The following is an 18,729-nucleotide window of genomic DNA, read 5'->3' on the forward strand; positions in this document are numbered from 1 at the left end:
TTCTAAGTCTTCGCTCACACTGCTTCCTTCTCCCACCCTGTCTCCCTTGGCCCTTCAAGTTCCAGCTCAGGTGCCAACTCCTCAAAAAAGCCCTCTGTATTTGCGCCATCCTGAATCTGAACCAACCTCTCCTTGCCTGTTTCTAAGCCCTTGATAACTCCATCAGAGCATTCATCACAATTTGCTGTTTCTTGTAACTAGTAATGTGCTTGTTCTTTATGGGATCATGTTTTCTCCTAAGATCGTAAGCTTCCTCAGGACAAAGGCTCATATACTTAGGATTCTTTCCATAACAGGTAGTCAGTAAGTGCCTGATGAACTGAACTAAGATTGAAGAAAAATCCATAGCTGATACAATAGATGATATTAAAACCAGACACTAAAGCCTTTTAAAAAAATACAATGTGTTTAAGTTAAAATTTAAACTCTACATCAGTGGTTCTAAAACTATCCTTTGAAACAACTACATCCTGCCCAACTGGACTGAAGTATTTTGTAGTTTAAATTAGATTATGTTAATTGTTAAAATGTGCTCAATTTAAAGTTGTTTTTTTCAACACATGTTCTTAAACTTCTGGCACCTGTTCTCACTTTTCTGCTAACATGTGCTAGCAGATGACAAAACAAATGACTACATAATGGAAAAAATTAGGAAAGTGATTTCTTAAAATTATTTTCTATAATTGGATAATTTTTGTTATATGGAGCCCAGAATATGTATAATACAGCCATACTTCCTGCCACTGAGAGATTAGTTCATATAATGGGATTAAATAAATTAACATTTTATGTTGTTTCACAAAAAGTACAGTGACTTCTAAGTGAAAACCCACCACTGGTCTACACCTGATAAGGTCAGTTTGAGAACAAACTATATGATCACTAGGGAATAGAGATTTTAAGTCCTAATGATATAATGTTCAAGACAGTGTACTTATGTAATCTATTTAGAAGCATCTTATAATTCACAGTCAGTCTTTATGATTCCCACAAGTGCCTGTAGAGATCTACAAACAAATGAAGGAAGTCGTCCTTTCTTGGGTATAGCCTGGAACAGGAATCCGCAATCACATAACCCTGTTCTGAGCTGACACTCAAGGGGACAAGAAAACCAGCTGTTCCCATGACACACATGCCTAAGGTCCTTCCCTCAAAAAGGCTGGCCTTTAAGAGACCTATCTGCTGGTACCCCTCCTTTTCCTAGGCCCCTGAAGTGTTGGGCATAGCCCCAAATGAAGCAAGAATTTTAAAAGATTATTTCTTTAGGATCATTACATTTTTGGGGGGTGAATAATATTTTACTTAGTCATTTTCGTTAACAACTGAAACTCTGGGAATCTAAAATTAACATCTTTGAGGCAGGTAATTTGGTTTGTTTGTTTATCTGTTTGTTTATTTTAGAGGAGATACTGGGAATAAACCCAGAACCTTATGCACGTTAAGCATGCACTCTACCACTTGAGCTATACCCCTCTCCCTGCCAAATTAACATCCTTGCCTGTGAGCTTCTTATAGACACCAGAAAATGTTTCAGCCTTGTGTTCTGAACAAGATGGCACATGAAGAAGAGCAAAGCTGAGCTGAACCGCTGATGTTGAGGGGCGGCTAAGTGCTTTGCTCTGCACACTCTCAGCCCACAGGCAAGTCTAAAGCAATTGGGTCCCTGGAAAAATCACCCTTCCAACAGTCAAAGTGACAAACGTTAAGCTTGCTAATTCCAAAAGCCTATTGGATCTCATTAAGATATAATGAGGCAAAAGGTAATTCTTTAAATAGAAAACTCGTGAATGCTACTACTTTATGAGGTATTTTTACATGTCCTTTGACCATACTATCGTCACACTAAACACCAACACACGGGAATCTTCTGGGCTGAGCTGAACATAAAGAAACAGTGGATTTTATGGCCATAACCTTTCTAAGAATTAAGGCTACATCTGTCCCTGTTGAAAACAGTACATTTTATTCTGGGTTCATTGGTGTCTACTTCTGAACTGGTAACTACAGACTCTCTGGCCTCTGGCTTGAATCCCTGCCTTGTTCCTGGTATCCAGCCTCAGCGGAAGCCCCAGCCCTGTCTGATGGCTTGGCTGCCGACACGCCTTTCCTGTCTTCTAGCAGTTGTGGATTCCTTAAGCCTTGATTTGCTTCTCTTCAGCCTGGACTAGTTTCTCCTAGTCTCTGATTTACAATCCAGCTCCAGTGCTGCCTGCACCCTGATGAGACACTAAGTAGAGAATATGCACCAATGATCTGAGCCTTATTTGGATGGTGTTAGGATGGTTTTGGTTCCAAATGGAGAAGTAATCCTCAATAAACCATAAGGGGTCAGAGTCATACCTTTCTGGGACAAAGTCATATTACAGCCCTGCATTAAATAGGGCCACCCAGCGAGACCCTCCACCCCAGTGCTTTGGAATGCATTTCCCTTGTTAAATGGTTTTCAACGTTGGCCATACATTAGAATCATCTAAGAAACTAAATACACTCTAAAGACTGGATCCCACACCCAGAGATTCTGATTTCAACAGTTTGGGATGAGGCCATGGCATCGATGGTCAAAAATGTTCCCCCAGATGATGCTAACATTCAGCCAAGTCTGAGAACTATCACTTGTTTTACAGTAAGTAGTGCTTCTCATAGTGAGGTCCCTGAACCAGCAGCATCAGCATCACTGGGGAACTTACTTAGAAATGCAAATTCTTAGGCCCCATCCCAGACTTAGCAAGTCAGAATCTCAGGGGGTATGGCCCAATGTGGTTTAATAAGCTTTATGGCTGGTTCTGATGCAGGTTAAAGTTTGAAAACCACTGGTGGGTAAGCTCTATGGCACTGTGGCTATTTGTCTGATGACCTATTAATGAGGAAGAGAAAGGAAGAGAAACAAGCACTGAGGTGTCTAGTAAAGTCCTGGTCCCTTTGATGGATGTGGCTTAAGTCACAAGATGCTCGTGAAAAGACAGGGAAGAACCTCCTAGAACAAAGGGTATTTGTATGGCAAGCTGATGAATGCTTTCTCTCATACGATGTGGTACACCATAACGATATTTTGTTACAGGGAGAGAGTAGTTGTTGACTGGTTAGTGCTGAGTTTGGAAAGGGGTTTCTTATAGCTTTTGTACCAACCACCTCTGAGACAAGTTTGAGGTACTGCACTAGCTGTTAGACTCCTGGTGTGTCTGAGGTCAATAACATTTCCCACGACTGAAAGTCCAACTAGTCTTTCTGTTACCCCAAGAATTCAAAGGGCACACTACTAGTACTGGTTACTGGTAGTGCTCTACCTCATCACTATCTGGCATCAACATGCCAAACTGTAAGTCAAATTTCTTTGAAGGTGACTAGGTTTTCAGACGTTGCTTTTGAAGCAGTGGTTCTCAATTGGGGCCCCAATTTGCCCCCCAGGAAACATTTGGCAATGTCTGGAGACAATCTGGGTTGTCACAACTTGGGGCAGAAAATGCTATTGGCATCCAGTGGGTAGAGGTCAGGGATGCAGCAAAACATCCTACAGGGCAGCCCCACAACAAGGAATGTCAATAGTGCTGAGACACTTGCTTTAAAGAGACAGAACGATAGGAAGTGGCAGCAACATCACAATTGCATTTTGGCATTTGAAGAAGCTGAAATATTCTCCAAAGATCTTTAATAAATACAGCCTTTAGATGGTTTAGGCACATCCACAGAGAAGAGCTCCTAGGGACCCTGTTAGCATACCTCCTACGCTTTGAAAAAAAAAAAAGAACAAACAATTGATTTCTTTCTCTCTCTTTCAAAAATAGCTACAGTTCTTTGGTAAGGTAATTGTTCCCAAGATAAAATATAGACACTAAGGGGAAAGCATGTTGCTTGGAAATAGAGAATTTAGGAAAGCACAAGTCATTTTATGGTTTTATGGTGTCTGCCTCACTTATGACCTTCAACTTGTAAAGTACAGTGGCTTTTGCTACATTCTTATTATCCCTGGTGTCCCTACAGCATCTTTTATTCATTTGGTAGGCAGTGTTGAGTGCCTATTCTTTCTTCCCTTGGTCATGGTGACCCTCTACCACTTGAAGTATGTCCCTTGGACCAGCAGCATTGAACATCACCTGGGCACTTGTTCAAAATGTAGGTTCTTGGGTCCTACCCCTGCATTACAGAATCAGATTCTTGGGTGGTTAAGGTGGAGTCCAGGCATATTAGTGATATCCTAGGTGATTCTTATGCACACTAGAGTTTGAGAAGCACTACTCTAAACAGTTGTTATTCAAAGTGTGGCCCTTGGACCAGAAGAATTGGCATCATCTGGGAGCTTGTGAGAGATGCAGAAGTTTGTTCACCATCCTAGCAGTTCATTCGGGACCTGCATTTCCTCAAGATCTCCACATGGTTCTTATGCACATTTGAGTATCAGAAGAACTGGTCAAGACTACTCTCGTTTTCTTTCCACCCTTATGATTGATTTTTGTTTCCACTGTGAAGACCTTTGCTTTATCCTCACCTCAAACTGCTCTATAAATAAAGTATATTTAAGAAAAAAATAAGTTTAGTTCTCAGGAAAGAGGTGATGGTGATATTTAAAGTGATGGGCTCTACTGGGATCTTAAATTGAGAGGAGAGAGAAGAGCAGAGGATCAAGGACTAGAGTAGAGGTTCTAATTGCAACTGCCCACCTTAGAGTCACCTAAAGAGGTTTTAATCATTCCAGTGCCTGGACCATATTAGTAATAATAATCCCTATTTTGCACAGAAATGCAACATTTGTGCAACAAGTATTTGACCATCTGATATGGGTAGGTCCTGTTCCAAGCGCTGAGGATTTATCAGTGAATATAACATAGGAGGAATTGGTAAAGGAGACTGAGAAGGAGCATCCAGAAGGTAACAAAATCTCAGATTTTCCCCTTTCCAATTGCAAGTGTATGGTCCTTAATTTCCATGTGCTCATCGTATCCTGGGCAATTGTACTAGTATCTTAACCAATCCTTCTTTTGGCTTTTCCAGTTCTAATCCATTCTATCCACTAAAATTAGATTGATTGTCCCCAAACACACAATTTATGAGATTATTCCCCATCTCAATAACATGGACCAATTACCAGGGGGGATCATTTCTGAACTCTTCTTCCTGTCACTAGAGGCTTCCATGGTTTTTGGTATATACTTTGCCTTCTTTCCCATTATTCTATCAAAATGTATTGTGCTTATGCCCCATTCAACAAATAACTGGTCCAAGGATGCTCAGTCAATAAATGGTGCATCCAAAATTTGAACTCAGGGAACTGAAGAGGACCTACCCTAGCTAGGGTTTGTGGAAACCTTCAAGATAAATTAAACAAGACTGGATACTTTAACCTCAGTCCTCTTAGACACAGAACTGGTCTTGGAGGCGGCCCATGGGGCCAGCTTGACTGTCTCCAGGTTCAGGCTAAACATAATCAGAATCCCCTGCTTCAAAATCACCATGACCACCCAGAGTGACTTGGCTGAGCTTTGGCAGGTGCTGTCATTCTCAGGCTACAAACCATCCTCAGATATGAGGATGGTACACTGAAAGGCAAGTATGACTGGCCTTAGGCATCTGGCGGATCAATTAGTTCTGAGTCAGCCCAGGGGCTGTGGTCACACTTGGCTAGTCTCTGGGAGAAGAGAGAGATGTGGCTGGGGGGATGGAGAGAGCTCTATCTGAAGTAAGCCAGACACCGGACGTAACCTGAAGACTCTCAATTGTGAAGGTTCTCCTTCCAGGAGAAGACAGCCTGCAGCTACTCCAGTGTTCTCCACTGTTTCTGATCTAAACCAAGCTGACTCCCCAGAGCACAGGTCAACATTTTCCAGTTTTTGCCCTAGTGTTGATTACTGTATTGATTATTGACTGGGTTCACATGCCACCTCTGGTCTTCATCAACTCTCTGCAAAATGGGGATTGTTATTACCAATATGAAGATGAGGAAACTGAGACTCAAAAAAAGAAAGTGACTTTCTCAAGGCCAAGAGTTAGTATGCAATGAAGCCAGGAAACAACCCAGGTCCATCTGCCCCCACAGTCTGGGCTTTCCCCAACACACCTTACAGACTCCACATTTCAAGCCAAATCTCAGGTTTCCTGTCTCAGATGTGTTAAGAGTGATGGGAACCTATTTTATAAATGGCCAAGGCCTGAAGGAAAGTATGCAGAGTGAATGCTCAGCACCTCACCCTACTTCTGCCTTCAGGGTCAACTCTTCCCATGTCTAGATTGATATTTCATCTTGGTGGACTGCATGCAGCTTTAAGGGGTTTCACTGATTGGGCTATGATATTTGTATGTTTTTAATTTTTTTTTAATTTGCCTGGGATGTCTGAGGAAGGGCAGAGTTGTGTGGGAGGAAACCTAACTGATGACAGGATAAAAGAAATGTAAGAAATTTCCACAATTTTGGTTTCCTGGGCCCTATCCAAAGTAAACGGCTCTCACTTTTGTTTTCTTATTAAATGCAATGACTTCTACGTGGGCTGGATCAGAGAAAGCACTTCTCACACAAAATGACTAACTAGATATAATTCATTTAACTAGATCAGTGAGGTGAAAGGCAAATGGTGGAGTATCTTAAGTGCTGTACGAGCATCATTGTTTAGCCTTTGAAGTAAACTTACAATGTAGCACCAATATTCCCATCTTAAGAAGAAGGAGGGTAAGCCTCATTCACAGTGGTCCAGCCTGTCCCAGTCACAGAGCTAGTGAATAAACGGAGGAGCTGGGATCTGAGCATAGGTATCTCTGACTATCTCTGTCTGTGGCTCCACAGTCTGAGGCGGCAGATCACAGATGTGGCTTCTGGCTCTGCCTCAGTCAATAACATGGAACACGACACTTGTGTCTCCAGATCCCAGGTGCCTCAGATACAAAATGGCTTCACGTGCACCGTGAGCACAAAATGAGTTACTGTTTTGGAAAGATCTTTGCAAACTGTAAGGGATTATCATCGCTATTTTTGTAATTTGTCTTTTCTGGGCCTCAGTTTTCTCTACCTTAAAATTAAAGGATGGGAATCATGTGATCTCCAAGGTGTTTTCTCTGGCTCTAAAATTCTATACTTTTTAGGGCTAAAAAGTCCTGTGCTACAAAAAACAGTCTGGCTTGACAGGCTGTTTCTTGGTGATATCTATGACATACTAGAATTTTAACAGAATCATCAGTTACAGCCTCTTGAGTTTACAAAGGAGCTTGAACTCCTAATGTTTGTATTTTAATATTTTTTTCTTTACATTTTCTAGGTGATTGATTGATTGATTAGTTTTTGGGTGGAGGGGTAATTAGGTTTGTTTATTTATTTATTTATTTTTGGAGGCAGTACTGGGGATTGAACTCAGGACCTTGTGTATGCTAAGCTTTATACCCTTCCCCGCTAATGTTTGTATTTTAATATTGATGAGAAAAGTTGCCTTTATACATGTTAGTTTTTTTTTTTAACTACACAATCAAATCAAATCACTTTCTATCAAATCAGGAGGAGAAACACAAAAGATGTTACCCTACCAGTCCTGCAGCAACCACCCTGCTTTGGAAAAAACAGTCCCTTTCTCTAGTTTAAAAAAAAAAGGCTGTACTTTGTAGTAATCCTGCTCTACTTCATCAAAAGTAATCAATGCATTTATCACAAAAAATTTCTTGAGACACTAAAAGGCAATTATTAAAACAGCCAGCCGTGTCACCCAGAACACCATGGTAACCAGCATCACCAAGGCATGAAAAAATAGCTGTTAGTCACTACTCTATGCTGGTTGGCAGTTTGGCTTGCTAAGCAACACTGTAAAAATAGCAAAGTCACAACCCATTATCTGGAGGTCTGACTTTGCAGGGCTTTGAACCTGGTCCCAGAAGGAACTATCCCAGGTCTGCACACCAACCTCATACCTTATGCTCCCAGGCAAAGCCTAATTAATAGTTTATTCAACAAATATTTATTGAAGCCTATTGTACATAAGGCACACGATTCCCAATACGTGTATTTACTTGGTTTCTCAGTTAAATAGAAGCTCTGAAATCGACATAGAAAGAGAGGTTTTGTGATCACTGAGGTGGGGGCAGGGATTTGCTTCAGGCCGACTCAAGGAGAACTAGCAGCTGACAGCCAGAGGACAGAGAAAAATGAAAAAGTAGACAGAGAACTGCTTTATAATACAGCATAAAATAACTACATTCTCATGACCACGATCCTGCGTCATCAAGAAAAGATTAAGTTATATTTAGGATCCTTTGTTAAGGAAGGGAGGAATGGGTATAAAACATTTTAGAAATATCGTCCCCCAAAATGGTTAAAATATACAGCGTTGGCACTTGGAAGGAACATAAATTATGTTTGACAAATGCCTCATTCTGCCTAGTTCCCCATTTGGCTGGAAGAGAAGCAACATTATAATCATGGCGTTACCAGCTTTTGAATGTGGTCTTGGCTCCCTTTCTGCCTTTATTTTTCTAGCTCAAGCTCCTGCCTCAGCGGGAATGCCCTTTCCCTTCGTAACTGCTTATCAGAGTCTCTCCATTCACATTCTCAGAGAAGTTTTCCCAGATCCTTCCAGGGAATTATTTCTCCCTTCCTCCTTCATCCACAGATTTTTTTTCTGGATGCCCTTGACTGTACCCCAGTCTGCTCTGCATCATTTCCATCAGGGCCCTTCCTCCTTTCATGCTTTTGGAGGGCAGGGTCTTTCCCATATTTATATCCATATCCAGCTCCCAGAGTCCTGGGAGCACAGCACTCAGCGAATGTTACTGAACTCAGTTGCTCAGATAACATCGTCAACAGTCGCTGGGGGTGGAGGGAAGGTTAGGTGGCAGACGTGGCGCTTTCCCTAATGGGTGCGAAGTGGCTCAGGAACCCAGCCACACAGCTTTCTTTCCTCAGGGCCTTGGCACGTCTGTTCCCTTCTCCTGAAAAGCTCTTCTTCTGGTGAATTCCTTCTTACCACCTTTAGCTCAAAGACCACTTGGGGAGAGGGGAGCCTATCCTAACCTACAAGACTAGGTCAGGGCCCCCTATTATATGCTCTCCTAGCTCCCTGTACTTTTTCTTCAAATCACTTGTAATCGTGTGTAGTTATTTATTGGTTAGTGTATATGTCTCTACTTGACTGTCAACTGGAAGGAAGGAGGGGATGAAGGGAAGGAGGGAGGGAAGTAGGAATTAACAAGAATCTCAATTTGGAAAAGAACAGACATTAGAAAATAAAGAGAGGATTGAGAGTTATTACTGAAGGTCGAGCAGTTGCCAGATGTGCGCTTAGAGGCAAACCAGTTTACGAGATTGCGAGGACATTCCACAGACCCCCTGCTCTGAGACACTCAGATGCTTTAAGGGAGCAAGAAACACAACCAGATGTACTTGTCTGTTAAAAAATGGAATTTAGTTGAGCTCCTATATTCTTCAAATGAAAGAGGGCTCACAAAGCATGGTAAAAAGCGGAAACAGAATTTGATTGCAGTCTGTGGGATTTAGGTTAAAGATAGTCTGACAACGAAGGCTGTTATGCTCTGTAAAGGATAATTAAATCTAAAAGAAAAGTGTGAATTAGATTCTGTCTCAGGTTTTCAGTGTCCCTTCCAGCTTGGATTCTATTGTTACCTGGTATTTCCATTGCCAGGCTGAGAAAAAAAATTACTGCATAACAATATTCCAACAATCATAATGAAAAATTGTAAAAAAAAATATAAACAAGCAATTTTAACACTTCATATAATTAATTATTTTCACTTTTTCTTGTTTCCTTTTGTTCTTCTTTCCTGTACGTGAGGGACTATGCTTTGTTTACTGTTTACTCTAATTATCGTTTAGAAGATAAACATCTTATTCTAAAATTTATGAATTATTATTTAACAATGTTTAACACATTTTAAAGCATATTACATCCAAGTATACCTGTCAAACATAACTTTGAGTGAAAACAAGTTTTTATTTTCTTTCATGGAAGACAAAGAACGTTTTGGCAGCTTTTTATAGAATTAAGCAATGGGATAATTATTCTTCTTGCTAAAATAGCTCACGCCAGAATTTGGAGTGATAAAGCAAAACACTGACTTTTCAACCAGATTATTCCTCAGAAAATGTTATACTGTGTGTCTATGCCAGAAGCACTTGCTGGCTGGTTGGATGTACTTTAGGGAACAAACCACATGCATTAGAAGCAAAATTGAAGTGGGTATCTTTCAGCTCCATAATGCCTGCTCAGTGTCTTTCTTGTTCACGGCTGTATTCCCAGGTCCCACCTCAATGCCTGGCCTAAAGCAGGAATTCAGTAAATATTTACTAAATGAATGAACGAATCAATGAGCAAAGGCTGAGTATGAAAACTGCAACAGACCATTTTACATAATTTAAGATGGCTATTTCAGCCTACGGATAGAGTAACCCAACATTGTATGGATTATACTGTCTTTTGTTTAGGAAGATGGTGTTACTAACTCAGCAAGCTAAACTGCTTAACTAAATTGAATACCAGAGCTTTAGTGCCCAGAGGCCTTTGATTTCAGAACACTTTATTCCTTCTCCCTGTTGTCTATACAAGGTTGGTTTTCTCCTAAAAACAACCCAATAAGTAGAATGGTAAACTTAAGAAAGTAAGTTCAATAAATCTCTAAGGGTGCATTTTATAAATCAGTCTTCCCAAATTATAGAACTCAATCTCAAGGAGACTTACTGTGAAAAGAATACCATCACATCAAAAAATCACTCTTGGGATTAGATTGGGATATTTGATTTCTGGAAGAAGGCAAGACCATAGGGTTACTCCACTTTTTTTTTTTTTCTGTTTAAGAATTTGATTAAGGTTGTTATTACCTGCAATATATTTTTAATATGACAAAATGCTAAAAGTTATTATTTCAGGACAGTGGGAGGATTATTTTCAGGTGATGTTCATATTTTGTCTATTCTATTTTTAAATTTTCTATAATGAACATGTAGTATAGAAACTTATAAACTTCAGTAAAAATGTTATAAAAGCAAAATAATCCAATCATAATTATTCCCTTCCCTATGTTCTGACTGCATTTTATTATTTCTATTATTGCACATTTGTTTTAATGATTTATGTGCAGGTCTGTCTTATCTACCTACTTACACGCAAAGCCATGATTTGTGAATTGTAATGTTGTTGGAAATTGGGGGGAAAGGTGAGTTCAACCTGCCTTCTAGTTTTACAAAGGGGAATGCTACTCTCCCATTGGGCTGAAGTCTCTTTGGGAGCAGGGACTGTATCTTACACACCCAACTCTTAGCACAGTGCTTTGAAAAGGACTAAATAATTGTCTAAAGAACAAAGAAACAGTGATATATAACACTTTTCTTCTAACATTTAAAATTTGACCTTGTCCTGCTGCGTGGTCCAAAATGATTGGGCTGGAGATAATGATTCATTCACCAGAGCTCTGCAGATCCCTTCCATTATATTAAAGTTAACTCCTTCAGACATTCATTTAGTCATTCAACAAAGATTTACTGAAAACTTACTATGTGTCATAGCCATTGCTAGGTGCTATGGCTACAAAGACAGACATTGCCTTCCTGATGTTCATAATATGCGTGAGCGGCATTTGTAAACAGATACTAATAAAATAGCCTGTTAGTTCAATAATAGACATATTGAATAATTAAGCTGGCTAAAATGGGTTTACAGGAGAAGCTTCCTAGAGGAGGGAGCCCTTGTGCTGAGTATTAAAGGAGGTGCTGGAGTAAGGATTAGTTCCCCAATGCATAGTCCTGACAAAGAGTACCGTATCAGAAAAGGGATGAAGGCGAGAAATAGCACAGTGTGGCCACAGAGTTTGGTGTTGCTGGAGCATAAAGCTGCGGGTGTAGTGAGTTGTGAGTCTGGCGGCAAGGGCAGGGAGCAGGTCATGGGGGCACAGCTTAGACTTTGTCCTGCATGAGTAGGGAGTGCAGAAAGGTTGGAAGCATGGATGATGGCAACAGAGATTATTTACTAGCACTGAAGAGGACAGATCTGAGGGTGGCAGAAACTGGAGGAAGTGCAACTTCTTAGGAGGTAGTTGCACAAATGAGTACGTAACAGATTTGTGTTTACATCTAATAATCTGAGCTAACATTTATTTAGCATTTATTATATGACAGTTACTAAATAAGCAGTATTATGCAAATAATGTCTTAATATTTCAAACAACTCTATGAGTAAATACTATTATTATCCTTATTTTACAGCTAATGAAACAAACCGTTAAGTAACTTGCCCAAGGCCAGGATGCAACCAGAGCAATCTGGTACCAAAGCTTATACTCTTAATTCCTGGCTCATCTGTCTAATTTCTGTCTCCTGCATTAGAATGAAAGCTCCATGCAGACAGGGACTATGTTGGTGGTGTTCTCCGCTGTGCCTGTGCAACAAGTATACAATAACTAGTTGTTGAATAAAATTAACGAATAACCTAAGTGGAAGAAATAGGGCACTAAGTTTTGTACAGGTACAAGAAATATTTTGGATGCACTATTGCAAATTTTTTGCAGACTTTGGAGATTATTATGGACTGAATGTCTGTGTCCCTTCCCCTCCTCAAATTCATGTTAAAGCCTAACTCCGGAGTGGAGCCTTTAAGGAAGTAATTAAGGTTAAATGAGATCACAAAGATGGGGCCTTAATCCGAAAGGATTGGTGTTTTTATAAGGAGACCAGAGCTGTCACTCTGTGCATGTGCACTAAGAAAGGCCACGTGAGGACACAGTGAGAAGGTGGCTGTCTGCAAGCCAGGAAGAGAGCTTTCACCAGAAACCAAATCGGCTAGAACCTTGATCTTAGACTTCCAGCCTCAGGAATTGTGAGAAAATAAATTTCTGTTGTTTAAGCCCCCCAGTCTATGGCATTTTGCTATGGCAGCCTGAGCAGACAAAGACGGTGGTTACTTAGGATGAGGGTGGGGGTGAAGGAGAAGTTTCTAGCTTGATAGACTTAGCAGGGGAGGGCAGTGGTACCACTAATTGGGATAGAGAATTCAAGAAGAAGAAGAGGAAAGATTGGTTATGGTCAGTGGAACACCACGAATTATTCTGTACTTAAGGTTCACCTCACTCAAACACAGAAATATAATTGAAGTTAGTTTTTAAGACCATTTATTCAATAAATGTTTATTTATCCTCTAGCCATTATGGCTATTGTATTTGTCCTGAGTGTACAAAATAAATGACTCATTCTCTGCCCTCAAGGAACTCACAGCTGGTGGAGAGAAAAATTGTTCCTCTTTTTAAAGCTCGCTGGAAAGACCATTTTTCTTTTCCCCTCACTTCAAAAAATCTGGAGTTTATAAGAAATATACAGAGAAAATCCCATATGGATAAGAGATTTGGAGTCACAAGACCTGGATTTGAACCTGAATATACCAGGTGAGTGATGATGATGATCTTAGGTAGGACAAGTAATCCTTCTGGTTCTTAGGGTCCTCACCTATACCTGCATAGTTGTTTTAAGGATCAGATAAGCGAGGTTGGTAGAAATGTTTGTAAAACTCAATATGCATGTTAGCAATTATTGTAATTATAAAAGCTACATTTCTAACCTGCAGAAACTAAAGGTGAATCAGTCACGGGCCACAAGTCAGAGGTGAAAGGCCAGCTTTGAACCCTTTGGATGGCAGGAGTTTGGGGATGGAGGACGGAATAAGACTGTGTGGTGGAAAAAAGAACAGGTTTTGGGGTCCTACAGATCTGGTTCAAATCACAATTCAGTCACTTATTAGCTATGGAAAGTTGAACAAGCCTACCCAGTTACAAACTAACTAGTGATAGAATGCTAACAAGCCTTTTTCAGACCAGAGTTAGAAATTCTGCAACAGAACTCATGTCCAATCAATATTGACTTTTTTGAGCAGTCTACTATGTGCAAGACACTGTGCAAGGTGCTGGGGATACAGAGGTTACTAAGACACAATTTATGCTTCAGAAGACTGCCTTTATTCTAACACCGTCTGACCTTATAGACTGTTAACTTTCTGAGGGCAGTCTTATTGTCTCCTCTGTTGCCTAGCTCTATATAGATGCTCAGTAAATACTGAAAGAATGAATGAATGAGTTCCCAGGAGTTTCATTAAACATGTCATCTGGCAGAGAAAGACACTGTTTGACACCACTTACGTGTAGAATCTAAAAAATAGAACAAACTAGTGAATGGACTCACAGATATAGAGAATAAACTGGTGTTTACCAGCAGGGAGATGGAAGGGTAGAAGGGTAAGATAAGGGTAAGGTATTAAGAGGTACAAACCCCTATGTATAAAATAAATAAGTTACAACAACACAGGGAATACAGCCAATATTTTACAATAACTATAAATGGAATATAACCTTTAAAAATTGTGAATCACTATGTTGTACACCTGAAACTTACATAATATTATACATCAAGTATACCTCAGTTGAAAAAAAAAAAAGATCATCTAGCAATGCAGGCCAATGAAACATTATCTTAGCTACCACATCTAAAAGGTGGTTAAGCTAAAAAGGGGCTGATAGGGTCAGCCCTAATCCAATCCGAATGGTGTCCGTATAAGAAGAGATCAGAATACACAGGGAGACTACAGGGATGAACACACACAGACTGAGGGACAACCATGTAAGGACACACTGAGAAGGCAGCCATCTGTAAGCCAAGGAGAGTGGCCTCAGAAGAAACCAAACCTGCTGACACCTTGATCTTGATCTATGGAGGACTTCCAGCCTCCAAAACTGTGAGAAACTAAATTTTTGTTATTTATGCCACTCAGTCTATTGTATTTTGTTACGGCAGCCCTAGCAAACTAATACAGATTTTCATAGCTTTTATGCCCAGATCCAAGACTCCCTTCTATAGGATACACAAAATGTAAGAAAAATTCTTAGGGTGGATGGATGAACCTTAGGGTGCAATGGGAATGAATCATGGAAGGACTGAGGGGAGACAAATAGAAGGGGGTGAGAGAGCCCATATTGGGCTAAAACAGCTGCCCTTTCCCTCTCTGTCTCTGTCTGTCTGTCTGTCTCTCTCTCTATATATACACACACACATTTGCCTCCCCTTCTCATGATATCAACATAAAGTGTAAGGCTGTTCTCTCTACAAATCTTGAGACTGAAAGTAGCTTTTTGACTTTTCCCCCCTTCTCAGGTTACATTTTGATATTTAACATGATTTCATTTGTCTAAAAATATTGTAGCAGGAAGACCCCAGATTTCTCTTCGTATGCAAAGTCTTTATATACAAAGAGTACCTATACCAATAAGATAATGAGATTGAAATTCTGACAAACAAAAAATATGTATCAAAAACACACAATCAAATGAGATTCCTGCTAGCCACAGGGAAATGACATTTGAAACCCAACTCTAAAGTCAGGGGATTAATTTTTTGCTTTGTTTTGTTTTGAATAAACATGCCAACTCATATGTACAGATGAATGCCTCCTTCAAAGTAGTCATTCTGGAAGGTTCTACACTTATTCTAACCATGTCACTGTTCTCAAATTCTGGAATTGCCTTCAGGGTCTGTGAGATAGTCTTCTGAAAGGTCTCTTGAAGGTAACTCTTGAAGGTAGATTTCATTTTCAAAAACAACCAAGGGTCCTTCTGGGTCAACTCTGGTTAACCAGGGGACTAGTCAAACTATAATTTCAAGAGGATTGACCCTAAAGTGTCCAGGCTGATTTTTCTGGAGTGAATTGTACTCAACCTCAGAAGACAGTTTCCAAAGGCAAACCCCAGGTATGTAGTAAACATGTCATAGGCATGACATCGAGGGCAGGGTATGTGACTGCTTTGAAGGAAGCCTCATTCATTTGTATATGCAAATTTTCTAGTGGTTCCCTTTACCAGAATATTTCCTTAGGTCTAGATCTACATTACTTCATGAGACCACAGTTTCCAGAAGTACAAGGACCTCATGCCTGAGTCAACTTTTTAAAATTTCCAACCTGGGTACTTGATGTGTGTCTGAGACATAGCTGATGGAAAGTTCAACATGGGGGAAGAACGTCTAAGGTGTATGGGGCTTAGTTTATGTAATGATTCAAAGGTTAGAACTAGGACCAAGAGAGAAGCTCTGGAGACATAAATTTCTGCCCCTTGTAAGAAAGACACTGTCAGAAGCTGGAGCTGTCCAGCAATGGAATTAGTTTGCCTTGGAAATGGAAATGGTGAGCTTCCCACCCAGGGAGGAATCTAAAGCAAAGGCTGCTTGTTATGGAAACCCGTAGAGTTCTCTCCTATAATGGGAAGCCATGCAGTGCCCTCCAAGGGCTATCCTCTGAGTCCTATCTGCACAATACCTGGCAATTGGTAGGCCCTGAAAAAATACTGGAACGATATGAATTAAGAATACAGCGCATCTTGTGAGCCAAGTAAAGGGAAAGAGACAGGGACTCAGCTTCAAGAAATGTAGGGACAAGTGAAAGGAAAAGAGTCAGGGAGACATGAGATAGGGCTTTCCTTGAGTTTTTGGTGCCATAGGAGAGAAGCTGCTTTGGGTATCTGAAGCCTCACATGTTTATGAAAGGGTAATACTTTTGAAGGGGGTAGGAGTTGAGGAAGGAGATATACCACATGCTCACCCTTCTTAAACTCCTCCAGCACTGTGTCCAGCCGGGTATCACTGAAGACGCAGTGCAGGGGCCGGTTGTAGAAGCGGGTGACGGTGAGAAGGGGCGTGCAGTCGTCGGGGTCCACGAAGGCCAAGTCCTTGACAAACAGAATGTCCACAATGTTGTGCCGCTGGTCGCCTTCGTACACGGGGATGCGAGTGTAGCCGCTGCGCAAGATCTCGGAGACCGTGGCGAAATCCAGCACAGCGTCGGAGCGCAGCATGAAGCAGTCCCCGAGAGGGGTCAGCACCTCCTCCACCACCTTGGTGCGCAGCTCCAGGGCGCCCTGGATGATGTTGAGCTCCTCCTTCACCAGGTCACTGTAAGGGTCCGCGGCCCGCAGCGTCTCCAGCAACTTCTCCCGCGTGTAGAAGGTGCTGATCTCCTGGCGCAGCGCCCAGTCCAGCAGGCGGCCCAGCGGGTAGCACACGGGGAAGGCGGCCGCCATCAGAAGCCGGGTCAGGCACACGCTGTGTGAGGCGATGGCCAGCCCGTGCCGCGAACACACCGAGTAGGGGCAGATTTCGGCGCCCAGGAAAACCGCGCCTGTGCACACGAGCGCCGGCAGCCATGGGAAATGAATCCCCGCCTCGCTGTAGTCTTCCCCCGTGCCCCCGACGCCCGGCGGCAGGGAGGCGTACAGCCAGCCGGCCAGGGCCGCATTGGCTCCGGCTTGGCCCAGGAGCAGGGTGCAGAGCAGATGGGTCCCCCTGCCGCGCACGGCCTGCACTCGGCGCGCCTGCTCCTGCTCGGCGGCCGAGCCGCTGTTCCGCAGCACCCTTAACTCCACCGGGTCCAGCGAGAGCAGGCTCAGGCGCAGGCCGCTGAACAGGGCAGACAGGGCGAGCAGCAGGAGCGCCCCGAGCGCCCGCAACCACGCGGGGGGCAGCAGGTCCCCGCCCGGGCCATACAGCCGCGGGCGGACGCGCAGCAGGAAGCCACCGGCGGCGCCGTGGTGGTGCCAGGCGCGCCCGTCCCAGGCGCACAGCGAGAAGAGCTTCCCGCCACCGCCCGCGCCGCCCCGCTCTGCCTCGCCCTTGCGTAGCTCCCGCACCCGCACCTGGACTAGAGCCGAGCCCGCCACGCCTCCGGGTCGCAGGGGCCCCAGGACCTCCACGTCCGATGCCCAGTCACTCTGTTCGCGGCAGCGCTGCGGCCCCGGGGGGCGCGTGGGGACGGCGCTGGGCGCCACGCTGCTCCCGCCCGGGGGCTCCTCGATAAACACGAGCCGCGGAGCCCAGTCGACGGTGCCATTCTCCCCCGGGGAAAGGGTGGGTGCGGGCACTGGCGCCGCGGGCGCCTCGGGCCCGGGCTGGAAATAGACGCGCAGGAGGAAGCTGGTGCCTTCGGCGGCGCGCAGGGTGCCCCCCTCCAGGGACACGCGGCCTCCAGCAGTGTCCTCGGGCCGCAGGCCTAGCAGCCAGGCGGCGGCAGCCGGGGGCTGAGGGGACAGGGAGAAGAAGAGCAGGAGTACAGCGCCCCGGCTGCAGCAGTCTCGGAGCCTGACACCCACCGCTGCTGCTGCCGCCGCCATCCTGCTCCCGGCGCGGCTGCACGTGATACTGCAGAAAGCGGAGCGAGAGCTAGAGGGAGGAGGAGCCGGAGCCGGGAACCCGGCCCCAGGCAGGTCACCACGTGTACGCCCCCGGCGCGCGTGAGCTGTAGGAAGTAGGGGCTCAGACCCTGCCTGGGCCGTGGGTCCCGGCGGGAGGCTGGAGATAGTCACGCATCACTGCACTGTGCGAAACCCCGACACACTTCGGTGCATCAAACTTGCAGCCTAGGGAAGGCTTGTTTTGGAGCACGGCCTCCAGCTCCAGCAGAAAGGCGCCCTCGGCGAACTCCTACCCGGCAATAATTCCCTGCCGGCCCTACCGTTTCACCATTGGCCAGGGAAATTTCCCAGCATTTCGCCTCTCCTGCCTCTTGCGTTCCCCCTTCTGGTCAGAAAAATACCCTGGAGACAAGTCTTGAATCTATGTGTTTGATCTCAACTCCAGCTGACCTTTCATGTTTTAAAAATTTCCAAATTACTGAGGTTGAATTCCTTATTAAGATCCAAATGTCCGTTAATAAGGAACTGTTGAAATAAATTATGATACTACCGTACCATGGAATACTACACAGAAGGAAAAAGTAATGATGTGGATCCATG

General features: G+C 43.3%; 1 protein-coding gene across 1 annotated transcript in view; it reads right to left on the reverse strand.

Annotated features, from left to right (window-relative positions):
• CNNM1 (cyclin and CBS domain divalent metal cation transport mediator 1) overlaps window positions 1–18,414 on the reverse strand; it is a 52,146-nt gene extending 33,732 nt beyond the window's left edge. The window contains exon 1 of the mRNA XM_045507527.2: window positions 16,545–18,414. Within this exon, the coding sequence (XP_045363483.2) occupies window positions 16,545–18,108 (1,564 nt within the window). The 5' untranslated portion in view covers window positions 18,109–18,414. The remainder of the gene's footprint in view (window positions 1–16,544) is intronic.
• Window positions 18,415–18,729: the final 315 nt, after the last annotated feature.

Source organism: Camelus bactrianus, chromosome 11, assembly GCF_048773025.1.
Source record: "Camelus bactrianus isolate YW-2024 breed Bactrian camel chromosome 11, ASM4877302v1, whole genome shotgun sequence".
NCBI classification, from domain to species: Eukaryota; Metazoa; Chordata; class Mammalia; order Artiodactyla; family Camelidae; genus Camelus; species Camelus bactrianus.